The sequence below is a fragment of the Mus caroli genome, unplaced genomic scaffold (genome assembly GCF_978045245.1).
Source record: "Mus caroli unplaced genomic scaffold, Mus_caroli_1 scaffold_16, whole genome shotgun sequence".
Classification (NCBI taxonomy): Eukaryota; Metazoa; Chordata; class Mammalia; order Rodentia; family Muridae; genus Mus; species Mus caroli.
The window spans coordinates 99,650,074-99,673,177 of NW_028227271.1; the positions used below are offsets into that span (position 1 = coordinate 99,650,074).

The following is a 23,104-nucleotide window of genomic DNA, read 5'->3' on the forward strand; positions in this document are numbered from 1 at the left end:
GAGAGAGAGAGAGAGAGAGAGAGAGAGAGAGAGAGAGAGTGAGAAAGAGCTTTCAAAGAGGGAATGAAATGTCTTTAAGAACCAAAGAGAGGCACAGGTGCATTTCTACCAACTTGCCCTTTTCTAAGTGGATCTTCTTGATCTCACCAGATGTTCCCAAAGAGAATCAGAGGGTAGATTCTTGAATCCTTTTATTGCTTCATGGGATGATGTCTTAAAAGGACTTTTTTAAATCTCATTGGAGGACAAAAATCTGTTAGGATTTCTAAAACATATGATTTCTCTTATATTCCCTTTTTTCTAAGCTTAGAAAAGAACACTTAATGTCAAAAGCCCATGAAAAGATTGTGTGTACTTTTAAAACTGGAGCTCAGTTAGTGGGCCTCTTAAAGAAAAGAAATGAAATAGTCCTGGAACTTTGAGAGAAGAACATATGTTACATGGCTTTGAAAAAAAAGATTAGTTGCATACTCAGGAATGGAAGAAGGAAAGGAACTGTTCTCAAGGCTTCCTGCTAGAAAAAAAAATAAATTCCCCATCACAAAAAGCTATTTTAAAACCAGTAGCTAGTAAGTGCGTGCTTGGGATTTTGAGACAGGAAGGAGGACATAAGCGAAGTAGGAATGTAAGAACAGAGGACCAGCTGATATATATGTGTATATATATATATATATATATATATATATATATATATATAATCAAAAAGAAACAAATGCTGATTTTTGGAAGAAGCTTTGAAAAGAGGCAGAGGAAGTAACATGGGGAGGCCACTGAAAACTAACACTTTTGCAGTTAAACAAACATTTACTTAGTTACTTATTGGTGCATGTGTGGAGGTGCAAAGGCAATTTGTGGGGGTTGGTTCTCTTCTTCCACCATAGAGAAATGGGGATGGGACTCTGGGTTGTCAGTCTTGGAGACAAGCTCTCTGATCTGCCTAGCTATTCTGCTAGCCTGGAAAGTGGCATTCTCAAGAAGCCACCAGAAATTCTTATGCAGACAGATTATGATGGGAAATGTGCCATACCAAACAAACAAACAAACAAACAAACAAACAAACAAACAAAAAACAAAAAAACCCCTCCCTGTCTCTGAGCTTCTTCATTGCCATTGGCTTCCTGAGCTGGAAACCCTGCCCACTCCTGCCTGCAACTTGACATTCCCCAAGCACTGTTTAGATTTAAACGTCTGAGGAGTTTCTTGGCCACAGAGGAGACTGTTTTCTGGAGAAAGGATACAGCAGGGGCCCTTTGGGTTTTAGAAACCAGGAGTGGAAGAGGATAACAAGAAACAGGCAGAAGGAAAGAGTCCATTTTGGACCCAGAAGTGGGCTTCACATTCATCTGTGTTTTGTGAACTACCAAGGAATGAAGGGGATAAAAATTCTGGAGAAGTCAAGATGTAAGAAAGAGAGAGATACTAAGTACAATCATCATGACTCCTTAAACTCCCTTTAAACACACTGAAGAACAAACATTGCTGTTTCCATTAAGACTTAAAGAAGATTTAAGCGATGATGATGATGATTTTAAAATGCTAATCCTTTTCTCAAGCCAAGGTGCTACATGCTCTTTGCAATGCATTCTTTTGCTGTTAATAAGAAGAGGGATAATGAGCTAATTTACCCTCCATCATCAAGAGTTCCTGAGGATGCCCCCTTACCTGCTGCTGCTCATCAGAGGTGTAGGACCCACCCTTACCTGTAATAGCATGGTTTCCCACAGCACGATGCTGGCATTACTTCCTAGAGATGAGAATGAATGTTGTAACTTCAAATCAGCCAACTTCAATTCTCCCCGACTCAACATCCAGTGGAAGAGTACAAATCAAGCTTTCTCTTTGTTCAGGATGAGTGTTTTGAGATGAAATTTACTGTGTTGGCAACTTTAAATTGCTTGTCAAATAGACAGTGTCCTTAATCTATGATAACATATTATTTTTGCTACTTTCAGAATTAATGACTGAAATGAACACATTTTGTAATGCATATTTTAACATCAACAATGTTTTTCAGGTGTTTTCCTTTTGCATTGGAAAGCTGTAACGTGTGTGAGTGTGTATGCACAAGTATGTACGTGCCCTTCCCCACCCCTCCAATGCATATGCATACTGAACACATATGGGCGTCAGAGGACAACTCTCAGAGACTGTTTATCTTCTACCATGCATGTTCTGGAGACCCAACTCAGGCTGTCATGTTTCATGGCAAGTGCCTTTACCCACCAAGACCTTTATCCCCTTGCCCCCTTTAAAAACCATATAGCCCAAGCTAGCCTCAAACTTCATTGTGTATCTAAGAGTGACTTTGAATAAGAATGTTTGCCCATCTCAATTATTAGAATTAGAAGCATGTATCAGCATGCAGCTACCTCTTAGATAATAGCAAAGGAAAATATTTGTATTTGCCAGGAAAAACAAAAACAGAGCAAAAAGAAAAGTTCCCATAAAGCTGCTATTCTGACGTGTTGAGAGCTAGATGGTAAGGAGTCAAGTCAAACAAAGCAGAGCTGACTGCCTTACCTATCATGCTCACTGCATTAATTGCCTAAAATGAGTACTGTTGCCTTATGGGGTTACAGAAAAATGGGGCAGCATTTCTCTATGGTCTTGTCTCCTAGCATAAAGACACAGCCACACTCTCACATACCTTCCAGAGGCTGCAGAAATGCAGGCATTCGTGTTTTCCACATCTCTACCAGCTTAGGATGGATTATCTCAGGCATAATCTTCAGAAGACCTATTGCACCGACCCCACACAACTGCCCTAAACTGGCCAGTATAGATACTACCTACAAGGCAGAGCAGGGAATGGTCAAGTGAGAATGTGTGTAAAGGGCCCATCTTTGCTTTGTCCTCACATTTTCCTCTCATCCCTAAATTAGATGCTCTTTTAACAAATAAGCTAACTCTCTTCTTTCTCAAGGACAAAATTAATATTTAGACTACTCTTCCATTTCTGTTCTCTTTCCTTCCTTCCTTCCTTCCTTCCTTCCTTCCTTCCTTCCTTCCTTCCTTCCTTCCTTCCTTCCTTCCCTCCCCCCTCTCCTCTTCCCCTCCCTCCCCTTCCCTCCCCTCCCCCTCCCTTTCTTCCTTCCTTTCATTCTTTTTTTTTTTGGCCCAAGGATGAAGGTGAAAAAAAATACATGGAAACAAAGAACAAAAAACTTAATGGAAAGAATCAATGTTTGGATTTACTCACTAATTAAATAAGGACATGTAGACTATTGTTTGAAATAAGGATATGTTTGTGGCAAGATATGGAGAAGAGAAATCTACATTGTAGATATGGGATTTGATTGATGGTACTTAGGCATGAGATTCAGTACATGTTTATTTTAATTTTAATTTTGGTGGGCTCATCTTAGGTCTGAACCGGCATCCCATGTTTATTTTGAAATAATTTAAGTTTGGTAAGAGTTTCAGAGTCAGAAGATTATCTTGTCAGTAGTAAGTTTTTATAAATGCCATCAGTGTAACAGAGAATTATCAATTCCTCTCACTGTGTCTTTGAAAGTGTTTAGCATTCTTTTTCTCAGAATTTTTATTTTAACCCAAACTGTCTGTATTATCAGCTTAAATTTATCCCATTTTGGTCACTCACCAGAAGTCGTGCCAGCAGCTGCTGGGGTGAAGGAAGTTTCACTAGAAAGAGAAAGCAATTTTCATCATCACCGCAGGGGGCCCGGGGAAATTCAGACTGGGATCAGGTATGAGCTCAAAGTGTGGTTGGTAGCCATTCTGGAATGAGTCTCTCAGAACAGAAAAGTTTTACTTTATTTATGGATGTACGAACCAGCTCCTGTAGAGACGACAAGTGCTGTTGACTCCTGGATATCACGCTTCTTCTTCTCTTCTGCCATGATTAGAATTCGGATGATGTTAAACAGGTAGTCCAGTGTTCCTGTGTATTCCTTGGGTACCACGTAAGTCAGGATTCGAGGCCACAGCACCTGTAGGACACATGCAAAGTGTTACTTCTCGTTTTCCATACTTCCTAATATCGTCTTATGTTCCCCCTTTTGTTTGAGAATATCCTCTTTTGTGTGTCAGTATTTCAGTTTTCAGGTCGTGTCCAAGAGAAATAAGCATGTCTACGCATTCACATTTGAGTGCTAGTTGTAGTGAGCGTGGGTGGGTGTTTCTCCCTGGAGTTGTTTCTTGACTTTGGAGTGGAAAAATTCTTCACTTTGAATGATGGCTGGAGGCACTAAGGGTAGACCTGCGTCTCTGAGCTCCCTCCACAATGCCAGGGTTCTTCTTGTCAAAGTGACGACTGAAACTACCCCACATGCTTTCTCCAACTTCAACGCTGAAGTGACACTGTTCTGGTGAGAATGGGGACGAGAGGATGACTGGACAAGAGGACGACTGGGAGTGGCTATTCCTTGTGCTTTGTGGCTCCTTTGCAGCTCTCCTTGTTCTGCATCAGCTTGGGCTTTGCGTATTGGCAACTTGTATTTAATCATGAATTCCCCCATTTCCCTGTAAGACTTCTCATGCCCCCACCCCCCAGTTTCGCTTGTATATGGGTGCTGCTGTATGACTCCTATAACTGGCATCTGGACTGATAGTTTCTTTCTCTAAGGCTGTCTGTGTGCCATTCCATGGGGTCCCCACACGGATTCTTTTCTGTATTTAGCCTTTGATTAACATTTTCATTTGTTCATCATACACGAGGCAATAGTTCAATATGCCAGATTCTTTGACGTTTAGTCAGGGAATTCTAAATGTCAAGAATACTGTGATATATTTCTTTTCTTCTACTTCACTGACTCTTTGATAAGAAGGTTTCAAACTTTAGTGTGCACCAGAAATACTGGTACTTTTCTCCAGATGTAGACTCTGATATGCTGATTCATTAGGTTTATAGCTTCAAAATATGCTTCTGAAACAAATATTCCAAATAACTCAAGAACTATATACTAGCCTGGATGAAGACTCAGACTGTAATTGGAGGGGGAGACCCTTTTGATTGCATCCTGGTTGGAACAATGATTTTAAGTCATCAAAATTTATTTTCAGGTTACTTTGCTCAAGAAAAATAGTTTCTTAGGATCTTCGCTTTGGAGTTTAGATTAACTTTGTCTCCAACTATCCCTGAGCCTGGGCACATTAACACTGCAATATTTCTAGGTAAGTTAAGATAACTTAAGAGCATTAATATATTAGAATCTCTATGAACTGAAATGTACTCTCCACGCATAGGTTACCCATACCCATTGCCTTAATTGTAGAGTTTACCTGGCTTTGAGAAACATCCCTCAGCTGTGTACTGAGCATCAAACTGCAGTTCTTACAGAGTATCAAGAAAGTTAAGACTATCTAACCTTGTGCAAACTCATGCCTTTAACCCCAAGTGAGCAGGTCCCTAGACAGGTGATCACAGTAACTTAAATGGCAACGAAAGTCCCTCATTGAGGAGGGGTTGTCTCAGACTCTATTCCCTGCCACTGGATCCCCTTCCCCTGCCTAGAGTGGTAGAGGATGTGCTTAGTCCAGCTGGGATTGGATGTCTCAGGGTGGGGTGGTTCCCAATGGTGGCTCCCCCTTCTCTGAGGTGAAGAGGAGTCATGGCTGGAGGGATTTGTAAGGGCCGGACTGGAAGGAAAGGAAGGAGGTGGGGCTGCAATCAGGGTGTAAAGTGAATTAAAAAAAAAGTAAATTACTGAAAAAAAAATCCAAAAAATAAAGAACAGAAGAAAGTCCCTTACCTGGGGCATCCCAATGACCAGTGGATCCAGGGATTTTAAGACCTCAAGGCTTGTTTCTTGAACAGATTTTTCTCCATTTTCATCTTCTTGAGAGTTAGATTTAATTGGGTTTTCCTTTAAGACATGATAAACAACTTTCTTTAGCCTTACTTTGGTGTGTTTTCAGACTTCGGGTAGAAGACATTAATGGTCATCTTAAGGGCTCATGGAATCACTGATCTGGATCCCTAATACCAATCATGTTGCCATTGGAGAAATGGGCTAGAAGATACAGGGTTGGCTGAAACATCAAAAGAAAGGTTCTAAGGCTCTCTTCGATGCTGTCCTTTTTCTCTGTCATCTAGGCTTTTACCATTTTCTCTAGGGAAGAAAATGCAAATCACTGTTTGCCAGTGGAATGGATTCTAATTTCAGCTGTGACCCTCTTCCTAGAATGGCTGAGATCTCTCACACACTCCTAGATGGAAAGCTAGTCTCAGTTGCTATGGCCTGGATGTTTTTTTCTCCTACATTCTCAAATGTTGAAATCTTAAACCTCAAAGTGATGGTATAAATAATGGTGGTGATCCAAGGGTGGTTAGGTTGTAGGTATGTGATTGAATGGGAGTTTTGAGGAAAAGACCTAAGAATCAGCCAGTCCCTACATCAAGAATGGCCACACTGAGAAGGCACTGTGTGGGAGGAAGATCTCACCAGAAACAGACTCTTAAATATTGTTTAGAAACCGCCCAGCTCAAGGTATTTTTGTGTTTGTGGCTCAAACAAACTAAGTCACCACTGTAGTATGAAGTTGTGTCTGAAGCCATTTAAATTATCCGGCCTCCCTCATTTGAGGCCCTTGGAGGATATGTTGCTTCCTTAGAGAAAACTGATTTATCCTAGGGTACATTCGTTTTAAATGAGAAATGAAGTCAGTGAAAGGGAAAGGGATCTGAGAGAACCAGGGGGTTAGAGAAATAATAAAAATGGTTAGACAGAGCTTGTACTTGGGCGCCATCACTTTCTTTGAGGTTTATTGAGCCAACTTCACTTGAAGGATAATTACAATCAAAACTGTAGCATGCTCATACCAGGTTCCTGTTGGACATGGCAAACTGGGAGAAGATATAATCGATCAAGGGCCATCCTTCCCGAGCTTCGATGTATCCTTTTTCACACATGGTTTGGATGAGAAGAAGGGTGGACTTCCTTACCTGGACGAGGAGTAATACAACTGAAATGATTTATGCTTCACAGAGGAGAGGGTGGCCCTTCCACGTGCCTGCCAACTTCGGAACCATCCAAAGGTAGGAACTTTAAAAGTATACATTTTTACTCAATCATGATTTATTCCAGAATCTCTTAGGGAGAAATTCGTTCTTTTCATGTATTCCAAACTACTATTTCATATGAAAATTAAAATAATCATTCATTTTTTTCTTGTTTTTACTTTTCTAACATGAAAAATGTCAATCGAATAACAAGATACAGGAAACAACAGCAATTTCCCACTTATATGACTTAATCTTGATGTTCTCAGGTTGAAAATAGGACATCTACGCTAAGAAAAAGACCCATGGCTTATTTTTGGGAAGAAGGTGCACTATCTTTTAAAGAAATATTTCTTTTTGAAATTATAATATAATTATATCATTTTCCCATTCCCACTGAATCCTCTCATAGATTTCTCCATGTTCTGTTTCATATCTATGGCCTCCCTTTTCATTATTACTACACACACACACATACACACACACACACGCACACGTATATGTAATAGATTTGCAAAATATGTATATACAAAATGCTCTGTGTGTATAGTGTTTCTTGAATGTGAATGTTTTTAGGACTGACCATTTGGTACTGGATAACCAGTGCTCTTTCCCAGGGAAGATTCTTTCTTCCACTCTCAGTATTCAGTAGTTGCTACTATTCTTTCCTCTGCTCACGGTTAGCATGTGTTTTGTTGTTCTTGTTTAACCCACATTTGGTAGTCATCTTTTTAAAGAAAATTTCTATTTATTTTGTGTGTGCATGTGCATGGTTGCATGCATTCTCCAGCACATATGTGGAGATAAAAGGACAACTTGCTGGAATGAGACTTTCCTTCCAACATATGGGTGCTCAGGATTAACTCTCAGGTTTTTATGCTTAGCAGCAGGTACATTTTCTCACTGAGCCTCTCTTCAGCACATAGCATCTTTGCAAGTAACCTAGAAAAATCTATTTGAAGAACATCACAGAGTTGGGATGGGAAAACTCTTTGATTCCTGTACTGGCTAGTTTTGTGTCAACTTGACACAGCTGGAGTTATCACAGAGAAAGGAGCTTCAGTTGAGGAAATGCCTCCATGAGATCCAACTGTAAGACATTTTCTCAATTAGTGATCAAGGGGGAAAGGCCCCTTGTGGGTGGGACCATCTCTGGGCTGGTAGTCTTGGTTCTATAAGAGAGCAGGGTGAGCAAGCCAGGGGAGGCAAGCCAGTAAAGAACATTCCTCCATGGCCTCTGTATCAGCTCCTGCTTCCTGACTTCCTTGGTGATGAACAGCAATGTGGAAGTGTAAGCCAAATAAACCCTTTCCTCCCCACCTTGCTTCTTGGTCATGATGTTTGTGCAGGAATAGAAACCCTGACTAAGACAATTCCACTGGGAAGCCTTAGAACTGTATGTAAATTAGAATGTAAATTATTTTTTGGAGTTGAGTTCTTTAAAAAAAAATGACAGTGATTAGTGAACAATTTATAAAAACGTTTCACACTAGATCCTCAAAGACCCAGAATAATTTTAGTCATTTCTAAAGCCACCACTAACCAAATAGAAGTGCCAGTTAAATTCCTTACTTTGACACTGAGGTCACCCATGACAAGTTTGACTGTCTTTTCAATTGAAGTTGTATGATTCCTAAACTTGGGCTCTGAAAATCAAAAGGAGAAACTAAGATCAGAAACAGTGGGAATACAGTGCGATCTAGAATTGGTAAAAACCTATAGAATCAAAGCCCACAAATCGAAGGCTCTGCTCGCTAACACTATACAATACCCCTTCTTCTCCTATCTCTTCTGTCTTCTGATCATTAACCATGCCAGTTACCCTTTTAGTTTTCTGTTACATCTGTTTCTTCCATCACAGGTTAAATTACAGCATGCATTGAAAATGCCATGCCCAGGCTGTAAAATTTAAGACTATTTTGTATTGTTACCAGCCAATTCTTAAACAACTAGACTTTTAAACCTACCATGTTACAAAAAAAATTGAATTCTCACATTTTACTGAATTTATAGTATATCATTTTTTTTTAGTGTAACAAAAAAGAAAAAATACAGTGGACAATTACAATAAAAATATTAATGAAAACATGTTCACTATTATAAAAATGTAATTTTTGGAAGTAAGTGATACAGTGATTCATCACATTCTAGTCTGTTCTAAATGCAGAGAATTCTATACCCCTTCACCAAACTTCTCCAACTTCTAATTTTTAAATTTTAACTCTTCGAGTTTCTTTATCTTTCTCAGTGAAATGCATTTGTAAATTTCACAAAAGAAGGAAAATAACTGAAAATACCTGCTTAGACAGGGGAAGTTACAGAAGACCAATAAGACAGCTTTTCCTCAGTGTGACGTCACACAGAAGATGTAGCAGAAAGTTTGGGGACAATGGGCCTTTGCGACTGTCTTGCTGATGAACTATTCTGGCTTCATCTTTAATGCTTACCCTCAGCATTGATAGTTGATCTTAACAGAGTTAAGATTCCTGTTCGAACAGCCTCATTGGTACTTCTTATTTGTTCATCAAAAAAATCCAGCAGGTCTACAGGGTTGGCGTGAGCTGCAGGTTTAGAAATACCAAGCTTGTGAGAATACCTTCAAAGGATTCGTATTAGCACATGCTAAGTACACAAGCATGTAACATATGGGATTCGTATTAGCACATGCTAAGTACACAAGCATGTAACATATGGGATTCGTATTAGCACATGCTAAGTACACAAGCATGTAACATATGGGGGACTCATTTTCTTCTTAGGTAAGGTACTTGTGAATGAGAGGACAGGAATTTCCACTTGAGGACTGTCAGGGACCCTCCATGGTGGGTTTTGTGACTTCTGGGCACTGGTAGTTCTGTAAGTAGTAATGCAGAGCTAGCTGAGAAGTTTGTTTTCTAAGATACTTGCAGAGCTTGGGTTACTGTCCTCCAACCTGTGTCCTTAGCCTCCTGTAGAAGTTAAGGATGTTACAAAGACAATCTAGAGAAGGCTAGTAGAAGGGATACTAATTCAAAGGAACTAATGTCCCTATAAGAAGAAAAGGGATGTGTGAAGGGGCATGGCAAGACCAAGGAAGATGGAGGCAGAGGCTGGACCAACGCCTCAGCAGCCCAGAAGCTAGAGGGCTGTAGGGCAAAGCAATGGAATGCCTGGGTCAAGGGAGAGTAGTGTGAGTTAGAAGTGATCAGAGTAAAGTGACTTTGAGTTAGACATAGAGGGAAGAAGAATGTACACCATCAGAGGAGTTGGGAAGGGACAGGGAGGGCTGGAAAGACTTCTCAGCAGTCAATGGCACTGATTGCTCATCTAGACGGTCATGGATTGGTTCCCAGCACCTACACAATGCCTCAAAGTCATCTTTCACTCCAGTTACAAGTAACTCAATGCCATATTCTGGTTTCCAAAGGCATTGCACACACACAGCGCACAGACATACACACAAGTGAAATACATGTAAGTGGATGGAACTAGAAAATATTGTCCTCAGTGAGGTAACCCAGATAATAAAGAACACACATGGTATGCACTCACTGATAAGTGGATATTAGGCAAAAAGCTTGGAATACCCATGATGCCACTCATAGACCATATGAAGCTCAAGAAGAAGGAAGACCAAAGTGTGAATGCTTGAGTCCTTCTTAGGAGGGGGAACAAAATACTCACAGGAGGTAGAGGGTGATAAAGACTTGGGAGGAAGAGAGGAGGGGGAGGGGAAACGGGGGCAAGATCAGGTATGGGAGGAGATGGGGATGATAGACAGAGGGTCAGGAAATTGAAAAGAGGTGTGTAGCAATGGGGGATGGGGAACTGGGGGTAGCCACCAGAAAATCCCAGGAAAGCAAGAGGCTTCAGGGACCCAATGGGGATGACATTAGCTGAAATACCTAACAAAGGGAGGGAGAACCTGTAGAGACCATACCCAGAGGTTAGGCAAGGCCCCTGGTTGGGGGATAGGGCCACCAACTCATCTCCAAATTTTTAACCCAGAATGGCTCCTGTCTAAAGGAAATAGGGGACAAAGAGTGAAGCACAGACTGAAGAAAAGGCCATCCAGATACTGCCCCACCTGGGGATCCATCCCATATACAGACACCAAACCCAGACACTATTGCTGATGCCAATAAGTGATTGCTGACAGGAGCCTGATATAGCTGTCTCTTCAGAGGCTCTGCCAGAGCCTAACAAATATAGATGGAGATGCTCACAGTCAACCATTGAACTGAATATGGGGACCCCAATGGAGGAGTTAGAGAAAGGAGTGAAGGAGTTGAAGGGGTTTGAAACTTCATAGGAAGAACAACAATATCAATTAACCAGACTCCCCAGAGCCCCCAGGGACTAAACCACCAACCAAAGAGTACACATGGAGGGACCTATGGCTCCAGCTGCATATGTAACAGAGGATGACCTTATCTGGCATCAGTGGGAGGAGAGACCCTTGGTCCTCTGAAAGCTCTATGCCCCAGTGTAGGGAAATGCCTGGGAGGTGAGATTGGAGTGGGTGGGTGGGTGCGGGAGCACTTTCATAGAAGCAGGGGGAAGAAGGTTGAGATAGAGGGTTTCCAAAGGGGAAACTGGGGAAGGGGATAACATTTGAAATGTAAATAAATAAAAGTATCCAATAAAAAATGTCAAAAAATACTTAAAATTGTAATAGATATGCAATGGCATAAGAGGGATCTGGAGGAGGTGGTCTCTCAGAGGAATCCAATGCCTGTTTCTAAATGTGCTGATTGATGCAGGGGCTTTGGCATCTCCTTTTTCATCTGTGCCAGGTATTTAAAAGAGGACAGAAAGACGTATGGTAATGCAGAAGTAAAACAAAGAGAGAGATAGAGGGAGAGAGAAGACAAAAGAAAAGGGGGAAAGATGAGAGAGAATTTTTTTTCTTTTAAAGTTCTTGAGATTGAAGGAATGACCAAGAATGAGACAAAGAATCAAGCCATGACTTAGGACTTGAAAATATCACAGCGTCTGATATACTCAGAGGGAAGCAATCTCCTATCTTTTAGGGTGAGAAATTCATGCTGGCTTCCCAGAAAAATCTTCTGGTTGGTAGCAGATAATATTCTCTACCCAGAATTACCGTGTCCTGGGTATCCTGGCACGACTTACTGCCCTACCCATGCCACTCCTCCTGCGATCCTCGGGACAGGGGCAGGGGCGGAGAAGGTTAGGCAGAGCTGCTGTGAGCTTAAGGAACATTCTGTATGTTTGCAAGCAGTCCCAGTGACAGCACACACTCGCCCATCTTTGTCACTTTGAGCTCTCTTTATTAGCACTCGGGATGCTGGGTCATACCTAGAATGAGGAAACAGCTTGAAGCTTCAAGTTTGTTCTCCTTTATTGGTGGTTCTGGAACTTTGCAGATCTGAATGGGGGCGGGGGAATAACAACAATCAGAGAGTAAGTGGAAGGCTAAGGGGGAGAAATAATGAGAACCGAACTAAGAGATCCGACGGCATGGACTTCCTACCTGGTGCAGCAAACTGCTGAGGATTGATCTTCTCAGGTTCTTGGGAAGGACAATGTCATAGAGGACTGCGGCAGTGAGGATCTGTTTCAGACTCTAGAACAGAAGCACTCATGGGTTAGTGGACTGCTGCTGCCAATGAGGCAGCCACACAGGAGATCAAGGACAACGAATGAGTACATTTTATAAGAAGAACAAGCCCAACCGTGCTTCAGTTACAGAGTTTTCATAGGGATTCTGATGTCACCAGTTCTTTACCTACTTTTTGCAGTTTCTGTCAGCAGTTGCGGTGAGCTCTCTGCTATGCCCCAGCGCGTGGCCAAAGGGGGCTACCGAATAGGTGTTTGAGTTCCCTAAGCTTTTTGAAACTTGGTGTCCACAGATAGGTTTCAAATGGAGCCCCCCCCCCTCACCTGTGTGATGTAGAAATCATTCTCCTTGTCTCGGTATTGGAGGAGAAGCCAGGATATTTGGCTCAGCGCGAATTCACAAAAGTCTTCCCGATGCAGCAGCAGGCTCACGGTGGGGCCATGGGCCTTAATTATGGCCAAAGCCTATAAAGGCAATAAACAATGATCATTGGTGACACTGTCCTATGTTTTGTGGATGGCTTTCAGTGTATGGGTGCTTTGGGGACTCCATAAATACAAAAATCTACTTTAGAAAAAAAAAACACCTTTAGAAACAAAACTATTCTGTTTTGCTTTGTTTTGTTTTTGAAAATTCATGAGCAACAAACAGCATGTGTAACCACATCTATGTCAATGTTCGTTTCAATACTTGTTCTTTGTTTTCAGTGTATGATCCCTCTGCCCTCTGTGTTTGTATACATGTGCAGATGTGTGCATAATTGAGCAACCTCAGGTGTAGGTCTTGTGAGAGAGGTTGTTTTTGTTTGTTTTTGTGTTAGTCAGGCTCAGCAGCCTAGAGCTTCCTCTAATTCTCATGTCTTTGCCTCTCAACTCCTAGTAGGAGTGTGCTGAGAATCCAGACGCCTGCCCTGCCATGTCAGACTTCTGTGTGAGTCCTGGAGATCCAAATTAAAGGTCATCAGACTTGTGCAACAAGTGCTTTACCAAATCTCTCATAGTCACTTTCTTTCAACATATTGATGAATTAAAAAATTTCCTGATATTATAAAATACCTTGGGACTCCATATTTCCTCAAGATTAAATAAAATCTTCCATTCGTAGGGAAGCTTGTAAAGACACAGGATGGAAATTAAAACAATAGGGTATTTTCAGGGGAGGTGAAACATTTTTTCTAGAGGGGAAGTCTGTTTTTAGTGAATACCTCACCATCTGAGATGAAAACCTTTCACTTTGCAGAGAAGGTAATCAAGACACAAGTTGTTCATATGAAGATGAAACAGTAAGATGTAAGAGGAGGTGAAACACTGCATCCTTCTGAAAAGCTTATTAATAAGCTCAGGAAATAAAAAAAAATTAGTGCCTTCAGGAAGTTCCTGAAACAGACAAGGTTCACTAAACCCCTCCTTTTCCCAGGCATATAGAAGCAGTAAGAATGGCTGAGAGAATTTCTCAGACAAGCTGAACTGCTTGAAAGAAGCAGAAACCATCTGAGCTGCCTAGAAGAGGCTCAGAATAACTGAGCTACCTGGACACCCTTCATCTTGGTAGAGCCACCTGAAGGTTTTGAAGCACACTATAAGCTTCTCCCTTCCTTGAACTGTTACCCATGTTGGGATGGGCTTTGATGATGTAGCTGTCTTGGAGTCATTTCTGCTCCTGTACCTAACCCCTCACCTAAATGCCTGTAAGTACAAGAAAACTTATTGGATCACCAAGTTGGACTTTGGTGGGAATTGGCTCTATTGTTGGTTCTCTGTCCTTGATGAGCTGATGCTTGTTCACATCACACAGCATTGTACACTATTTCGTTGGTTTTCCCTCACGCTATTCCCCCTACAATAGTCTACTTACTTTCCTCCTTTTCTTAGGGTAAATTTGTTAAGATGCTTTGTTCTGAATTTCCTACCTCTACTTCTTACAACCCCTGCCCCTAGTCCACTGTAACCTAGTTTCCATTTGACACTGGGGAAGACCAACTTCCAGAGCAGAACATATGACAAAGATTGGTCATAAAAATCTAGAGTCTCACTATCTTTTTGTCAAAAAAGTGATTTTTTAAAGTAAAAACAGTGTAGTGTATAATTTGATAGCCTACATTCTGAAGCTAATATATGTGGTGATGTGTAATGTTCTACTTTACAACAAACCATATTAAAACTTACCAGCTCATTACACCACCGTTTATTTGACTTGAGACTGTGTCAGCTGCAATGGTTCTTCTAATGTCCCTTACTGGGCACTGCATACTTTCCAGTGTCTTTCTTGACTTCTGTAGTAATGGCCTGTTCATCTTTCCTTCCTATTTTGAAACTTGTTTTTCAGTTTCTGCAATCTCATTCTCCTTTTTCTCTCCCTTTATCCTGTCCTGAGTTATTCCTCTGCATTTTCCCAGAACTCAGTTTTTGTCACACTCAGATCTTCATGCAGTTCTTAGATGACACTATCCCAGATCATCCAGTTATTTAAATTATGATGATACCCAAACCTATGTAACTTGCTTTTGATTTCTGTCTTAATAATGAGCCAAAAGTATCCAAGCCTCCTAAAAATATATATCATAGGCATTTAGGAACCATAAAAATGGCAATATTTTTTGTGCAGCTGAGTGAATTCTTTTGATGTTATTTATTTAATTGTGTTACTAGTAGAACCAGAGTTTGTTTTTTTGGACCTGTTGCTTTTTGTCAAGTTAACAATTCAGTTAAATATAGTTTATGACACATAAAACATACAAAAATTGACAGTCTCTCATTTACTCGTTTGTTTTCCCCACACATTGAAATACCAGAGTGAGATTTTGTTCTCTTCAATCTTTGACACATCTCTGTCATCTGAAACAGGATCCAGGTATATTGTTGTTCTTCAAAAACTTTGAGTGGGACAATGACACAAATACACAGTGACTTGAAGTAGATAGAAAAATTGGTAGACTTAATATACCTCCAAAAACATAACTAATGACACCCATAAGAAGTTCCATATTTGATGATTTAACTGGGAAATATTCTTTTAAAAACTGCTTTAATAGCTTAAAGTGTTGGCAAGAACCTAAAGAAGTTCACTAAATTTTAGGCCACATATGAGTGTGTGTGTGTGTGTATGTTTAGAACATATGTGTGTGTGTGTGCGTATGCGTGTGTGTAAGATACACATATATAAGATAGAAACAAACTCTAAATCTGGTCTGACCAGTATGGGGATTTACAACTTGAGCCTATCTGAAACCTCACTCACATGCATGGGTGAGGCCTGCGGGGCCCATTTCTCCATTATGTACCGGAACAGCATGAAGATCTTGTCAGAGAGCCGGTTAGCATCTAATTTTGGATATGGGAAATCCTTCCAGTGGTTGACATACTTGTAAATGGACTTGCTGAAATTTTCAAGGGCTGTATTAAAAAAAAATACAACCACAGACTGAAACAAAGGTGAAGATGGAAAGAAACATCAAATTGTTCTAAAAGAGAGCACAGACAATTAGCAAAAGTTTCTAAATTATCTTAAAGCTTCATCAAATAACCATGAAAACATGAAAATTATTTAGCCAATTTCAATTAATAGTTAATAGAGTGTAAATTAAGATTGTTGTTATATACTCTTACTAGGAGATAGTCTGTCTAGAATGGAACATATTTAAGACGGCCAATGCCACATGTCAACTAGATTAACTTATAGTTGGTACTCTTACACATCGATGGCAGAGAATATTTGATATAAACTCTTTTGGAAACTCTGTGTGATCTATCTGCACCATGTGAGAAATGTCCTGGAAGCATGTCTATTCTTAAGAAGAAAGCAAATCATAGGAATACCCACCTATACAGAAGGTTTGCCTCATATTTTCATCCTCTACCAGCCTGAGCATGGTCTGCATGGTGAGCAGGGTCATCATCATGAAGGGTATGCTCTGAGACACTGCAGTGAAGGGCACAAGAGGAAAAGGCGCCATTCACTTTTCCTGTGGGTGGTCCTGACTCTTTCCGTCATCCATAAAAAGCATGCCAGGACTTACTGGCTTAGACAGGTGAAGAGCAGTAGGGAGATTATGTTCTTGCTCTTCTTCTCCCAGCTGAAAGCCTGAATATCATTACTAAAGGTGCCGTGGGTCTGAAGGAAACCACTAGCTAGGTAGCCATCTATGCCTGCTGAATACTAATAAGCAATTTTGGATTGTTACTTCACTAATATCCATATATTCCATCTAGCTTTGCCCAAGTCCCGGAGGTATAGCAAATAAACAGGTACTCAATGACATCTGTTCAATAAAATACTCTAGGAACAAATGGTGGACATCGTTTTTTATAAAGTGTCTTCCTGTTGGCAGCCTCATGGAGAAAGTGTTTCTGAAATGTGAAGACAGGAGGGAAAAAGGAGGGTGGAAGAGAGCCTGTTATATTTAGCAGTGCATCCTGAATCAATGGCTGGTCATCAGTCTCATCTGTGCTCACAACATCTCCCATGGCTTTCTACCAATGGATTGTACTGCAGTAGAACATAGACAGTCTTGCTTTTGCTTAACTTTCTGGGGCTTTAGACAATTAGTCATGGGTAGCTATTTCCCAGGGAAGATGTAGGATGCTCCTTTCATACCATAGCTGGTTGCCAGTTCAGCCAGGGCAAGCACAACAAATTCATTTGGCAGCTCTAGAATCCTAAAGTTACTTTGCACTTCATACATCACGGAGTTGAAATCATGAGCAGCAAGAGATACCAACACCTCACCAGCCAGCATTCTGAGTTCTCTGGGAATCTGAGAAGGGAAATAACAAGAATAAGTAGAAGAGTGAGTCTAAAGGGTGGGGTGGGGGTGGGGGTAGGGCAATAATAGTCTATGCAGTATTCTAAGTTCACCTCAATTTTAAAGAGAGGAAAAACAGACTGTTTCAAAGTCATAGTTCAGATCTCTCAGGCAGGTGTCAGTAACCAAGAGTGCTGAGACAATTTTGATGCAGTTCTTAAGACTTGGGGCCAATTGTTCTCTCTTTGCTTCAGATAGAGTTTCACTCATGTAGTTCAGGCAGACCTTGAACTCATGACACCCTTCCCCCTGCTTCCAGAGCATTGGTGTTACAGACATGGGCTACTAATTCTAGATCATTATTTTCTTGCTATTTAATCAGGTACCTTGATGGAGAGTTTATGTTTTATGTTTAAGAAATATGAATTACTGTGGTTGAGTAAATAAAGGTGAAAGGGATTGAGCTAGGTGGTGAGACTTTAATTTTGCTGTCATTCTGATGAAATTATCTTCAAATTTAGACATATTGGGAGATAGATACTTCTATTGCTGATGGTAGTGAGCTAGGTAAATTTAATCAACCCTCCTACCCAGGAAAATAAGGCCTCAACAAAAGCCCACTGTACTCATAAAAGTACAAGAGAGCTTAAGAAATTCCTATATTGAGATCTGAAACAGTCAGATATTGGAAGAAAATGGAGCCAGATACAGAGATAGGAAGTGATATACGAGCTAAGAGAACTGGGGTCTAAGTACTCTTTCTGTCGGCAGATTGCGGTGCTCTCACATGCACAAACTTCCTCATCTAGAAAGATGGATAGATGATACATCTTCTAAAGTCTTCCTTACATTTGTCTCAATTTCCTAATCTGTGTAGTGGTGACCAAGAGACTCTGTAAATAGCTCTATGGAAGCTACCACAAGGAACAAATATTCCAGTTATGGTCATGGTGGCTGTGACAGAAAGGCTTTTGTGCACCTACATGGTGTATCTGAGGCACTCAAAGTAACCAATACTAGTCTCAGTGCACAATCACCACCAAGACCCAAACTTACTTCCTCATCCCTCATGTCCTTAGAAGTGTAATAAATCAACCTTTGGACTATTGCATCATCCATGATGTCAGTATTCTGAATAAAAGAAGTGAGATGACAATAAATGTCTTCCTGTGAACACAGAAGGGGACAAAAGCATTTGAGTTGCAAACATGAAGAACTCAGATAAAGCCTAAACAAAGGACACCATGAAACTAAGCAAGATATGTTTGCTGTACAGTTGTTTAGACTTTCTAAGCACAATATGCATGTTTAAGAGTCAAGCACTTACATATATAGCAACATTAATCCTAAAATATATTATTTTATTTTGTTACATTTCTAAGACAATACCTAATTGAACCAGAGGCAAAGTAGTCAGCATCTCTAAGTGTCTGTCCATCCCTGTTGTAGAGTTCTCAGGGCTGAGGCCTTTGTTATGGTACTAAGGAGCATCCTGTATCATAAAGACCATTGCTGTACTGTGAAGCTTTGTCCCAAGGAGTGTTACAGTCTTTTGTTTCATCCATGCCTTTTTCTGAGACAATATGGGGGACTTTGTGAATGGCAGTGCATCTCTAGGAGACATATGATTTGAACAAATGCCCTATTGGGACTTGTAGATGCTGAAGATGTCCTGTGAAGGATGAAAGGAAGACTGGAGTTCTCAGATCTCCAATTGCCTCCAGCACATACTTCCAGAAATGGTATCAGTGTTTACTGTGTTTGTAGTAGTCTATAAGGATGGCCTTAGGAAGTGTTAGAAGGCGGTATTCTTCTCTGTGTTTCCTGAGCCTATTGAAGCACCTGTAAGATTTTGCTTTGCTCAACATGTATTTTCTGATCTCTGTAAGCCTTGTTCTCTTTGCAAGGGTCACCTTATAGAGCCTTTACCATGTTTTAGAGCTTGGACATGCCCTTTATTTAGAACATTTCACTAATGTTCACTATTTTTTATGTTTGCTGCCACTAATAGACTCATAACTGAAGAAAGAGTCATAGAGTCATCAACATGACTCATTGACTGTTGATGCTGTAAGTACTTCAATCTTAGCACCTCATATACACTATAGTGCAGGATAAGTTCATTTTGATACTATACCTTGGACCATTTTCATTAAAAAAAAAAAGGACATCTCACATGTAGGCATGGCCTGCTTGGAACTTACTATGTAGTCCAGGCCTATCTCAAACTCGTATGGTCTGCCTACTTCTGTCTATTGAGTGCTGGGATTAAAGGCATGATCAACCATGCTTGACTCATGTCTATTTCTTTTAAAAATGGTATTTGTTTCTGTTTATTGCATGTTTCTGTGTATCTATGTACATGTGAGTATAATGATTACAGAGGCTAGAAGAGGGAGTTAGATTTCCTGGAACTAGGATCTATAGTAACTAGGGCTTATAGGAACTTATAGGCTACTGTGTGTGGATAGTGGGGACTAATCCAGGTCCTCTACAAGAGCAGCATGTGCTCTTAACTGCTGAACTATCAGTCTAGACCCTTACACCATTTTCACTGATCAGTTAGTTTTACTCAGTGTGAAAGCAACTTAGAAGTGGCTGCTAAACGTTCTATTCTTTAGTCTCTTTTCTAGAAACTCTATCACAGTACTTAAACAATCTAGAAATCATTTCCAAAATATCTCTAAGTCTTTGAAAGCAGTGCTCTGTGGGAATGTTAATATCTACTATGAGATTCAAACCTAATGTTAGGGACATCTCTATGAGCTACCTATGCCTCATCTTGTCATTGAAGGAAATAATTAGAATCCGTGTTAGTGAGGCCTAGTCTTTGGTATTTTCTTCATGCTAACATCAGGCAAGTAGGTTTGAACATCACTAAGTCATGAGATAACAACATAGATACTGCCTTTCACAAGAGGCAATGTTGAACAATTATTAGGGTGACTTTGTTGGCATTAGATGGGCTTCTGCTTGGATATGCTGCAGCTGTCCTTATTTAGGTAAGTCACACAATGTTAGTGTTTCATTTTTCTCAGTTGTCAAATGAAAATAGAAATACAAGAGAATAGAGTTATGAGGAATAAATATTATGTTATGTGGAGAACATTAAGCACTTTACTTCATAGACAAGCGTTCAGTGAAAGGCGGTAACTGTTGCTTGGTTGTTGATGCCTGAAAAGCCTTCAATTTTTGGAGTAATTTTTAGGTTGTGGGACAAGATGATAGATGGGCATAGGAAGTCTTTGTACACTTTCAAAGCAAACTTCACATTACCAGGGGGGAGAATCTAACCCTCAGGGTTACAAATCTGGTATTTGCCTTTCTCCGCATCTACCCACATAGAGTTATGAACAGGAGTATTCTTGAGTAGCTTCTGTGAGTTTTGAAATTCTAAATACCATTATTTCAGGACTATAGTGACTTCTATTACAAATGTATTTTCTAAAAGATTTAGTGACATAAGAGAAGCCAGGAAAAGTGAAGGAGGAGGGGGAGGAAGGAAGGAATCAGAGGAGTAAGGAGAGGAGGAGGAGGAGGAGGAAGGAGCCAAAGCAAAGGGGATTGTGTATGGATTGTCTCAATAGCTGGATTACAGGTGAATAAGAAAGAGAATTTGCATACCTTGCTAATGTTGTCCTCCTTACTCAGCATCCCAATCGTGAGGTTAATATCTCCAAACATATCTAAATTACACAGACAAAGAATTAAAATATGTATCAAACTGCAACTGCCCCCCCAGCCCCCCAGCAGCAGTAGTCACAGATATTCACTTCTTATCGGTCTCCAGTCTCCTTTTAAAACTTTTTCTATTTTATAGATAGCTCTTAATGATAGGAATATATTGTACTATATTTCCTATCCCTACAAGACTTGAAACTATCAGATGCATAGGGATTATTCAGTCTTAAGGTGCATATAGAACATTCTGGATTCATGGATAGCTTTGATCAAGTGTGCACCATCCTCTACATCTCGAGTAAGGTCTGACTTCCAGGTTCAATGAGATAAATCCTTCACGTCTAATTGAGCATTAGATGAAACAGTGGAACCCCTTGATTTTTCTTTTTGGGCTCCATGTTCATGACACTTTGATTTTTCCCCAATAAAGATCTAAGTATTGGTTTTGTATTTTTCCAAATGACACCACCACCACAGCTACTGCCATCCCTGTCACCATCATCACCATTTCAGATCACCACAACTATCACACCACCCTACCACCACACTTCACCATCATCACCACCACTACCACTGCCGACACCAACACCACTATCACTACCACCAACACACACTACCACCACACAACTACTACCATACCACTACTACTACCACCACCACCACCATTACCACACCACCACCATTGCCACACTACCACAGCCATCATGACTACCAACACAGCCACTATCACCATTACTGCACCACCACCACCGTTACCATCACCACCACCATCAATGACAACAGCAAAAACCACAACAAGGTTGGAATCAAAAGACTACAACAAATTCAGGTCAACGGCAGACTGGCAGAAGGAACAGGGAAAGACTTCCCATGAGCCCGTGAGCCAGGGACATATCCTGTTAATGGAGAATTTTTGGCAAATTTTTTTGGCAAAAAATTGGAAGAAGACATTGTCCAAAGATTTTAGAATATTCAAAATTAAATAAGAACCAACATTCCTGGTATATAGCTACCCTTTCCTTCAAGTAGATTAAATACAACTATCTCTGGGCTTCCAATCTGTCACTGGCTCTTCACAACCAACATTTTATTTTTATTTATTTTTCCATAATGATGAATAGAGGGAAACAATCTGACCTCATCAAAACCATTTCAGACCAACTTTGATGTATACAATCATGCAAAACCCCCACAGGTCAGCGTGTATCAGAGTGCTCACTCCTCAAGACTCAGACATCCTTACCTCCGTATTCTTCCATTCTGAGAGTTGTCTTGGCTGTTACAGGCTTTATAAGAGGCAGCACCTAAGTATCCGAAGCAGTTCAGCTAAAAAGTCAGTGAAGCAAGCTGACAACTCTCTCACATAAGGTTCCTTAAATGAAAATCCTTCTTTCCTTGCTTGGCGGGGTGACCCAGGAGCTTCTTGTGATGGGTCTGCTGTTCGGGTGGATGATACTGGGTTCTACCACCATCACATTTTCTTTGCCTCTGAGCTCCTGTTAACCAAGATGGCTGCATCTCACCAGACTATTGTCTCTTTGCAGGAGACCAGTATGTCTGAGGAGGAAGAGATTAGAAAGTAGGACTCAAACGACTGTTACAGATGAAAGGAGCTGCTTTTCCCATTCTTGGGTCTATTGACCCATGAGTTTAAGAATGGTGTGTATTGGTGGCCACTTTCCTGGCCTGATGTTGGTAAAGCTTTTAGGTGGTCTTGATAGTTCTATTTGGTGAGGTCAGTCACACAACAGGGCATGCTCAGTGGACCGGAATGCCTGTCAGGGGCAGTTGCAAGGAATGACCAACTGACACAGCAGTCAAGCCACTCCTCCCTACTGCTCCCCTGCCCACCACTCCTTGCTGACTTATCAGAACTCTAAGCTTCCCATAGGCTCAGGGTTTTTCTATTTATTTCATTCATTTCCTGTCTATTTGGTTTCAAATGATTTGTTGCATGAATATCTTGGCTATGATATTTTCATAGGGTGGACCTGAATCTTGTCCAAATGCCCAATAAGCCTAAGTCTGTGTGATTTCAGTTTCATACAGGGAAGATGATGACTTCTGGGACAATATATAGGGCTGGGTGTTCAGGGAAGATGCTCATTCCAATTTTGATGGTTGCTTCTCAGGCTAAGTATTTTTACCATACTATCCC

At 40.6% G+C, this 23,104-nt stretch overlaps 1 protein-coding gene across 2 annotated transcripts in view; it reads right to left on the reverse strand.

Annotated features, from left to right (window-relative positions):
- Positions 1-22,673, reverse strand: part of Mroh2b (maestro heat like repeat family member 2B) — a 70,193-nt gene extending 47,520 nt beyond the window's left edge. For both annotated transcript variants that reach the window (XM_021183790.3, XM_021183789.3), the window contains exons 1-17: positions 22,190-22,673; positions 20,890-20,951; positions 18,322-18,432; positions 17,118-17,277; positions 16,344-16,442; positions 15,762-15,916; positions 12,848-12,988; positions 12,438-12,530; positions 12,263-12,332; positions 9,409-9,522; positions 8,534-8,607; positions 6,782-6,904; positions 5,712-5,825; positions 3,794-3,950; positions 3,602-3,642; positions 2,648-2,789; positions 1,701-1,744 (exon numbers count right to left, since the gene is read on the reverse strand). In XM_021183790.3, coding sequence (XP_021039449.1) covers positions 1,701-1,744; positions 2,648-2,789; positions 3,602-3,642; positions 3,794-3,950; positions 5,712-5,825; positions 6,782-6,904; positions 8,534-8,607; positions 9,409-9,522; positions 12,263-12,332; positions 12,438-12,530; positions 12,848-12,988; positions 15,762-15,916; positions 16,344-16,442; positions 17,118-17,277; positions 18,322-18,432; positions 20,890-20,951; positions 22,190-22,205 — 1,716 coding nt within the window. In that variant the 5' untranslated portion in view covers positions 22,206-22,673. The remainder of the gene's footprint in view (positions 1-1,700; positions 1,745-2,647; positions 2,790-3,601; positions 3,643-3,793; positions 3,951-5,711; positions 5,826-6,781; positions 6,905-8,533; positions 8,608-9,408; positions 9,523-12,262; positions 12,333-12,437; positions 12,531-12,847; positions 12,989-15,761; positions 15,917-16,343; positions 16,443-17,117; positions 17,278-18,321; positions 18,433-20,889; positions 20,952-22,189) is intronic.
- Positions 22,674-23,104: the final 431 nt, after the last annotated feature.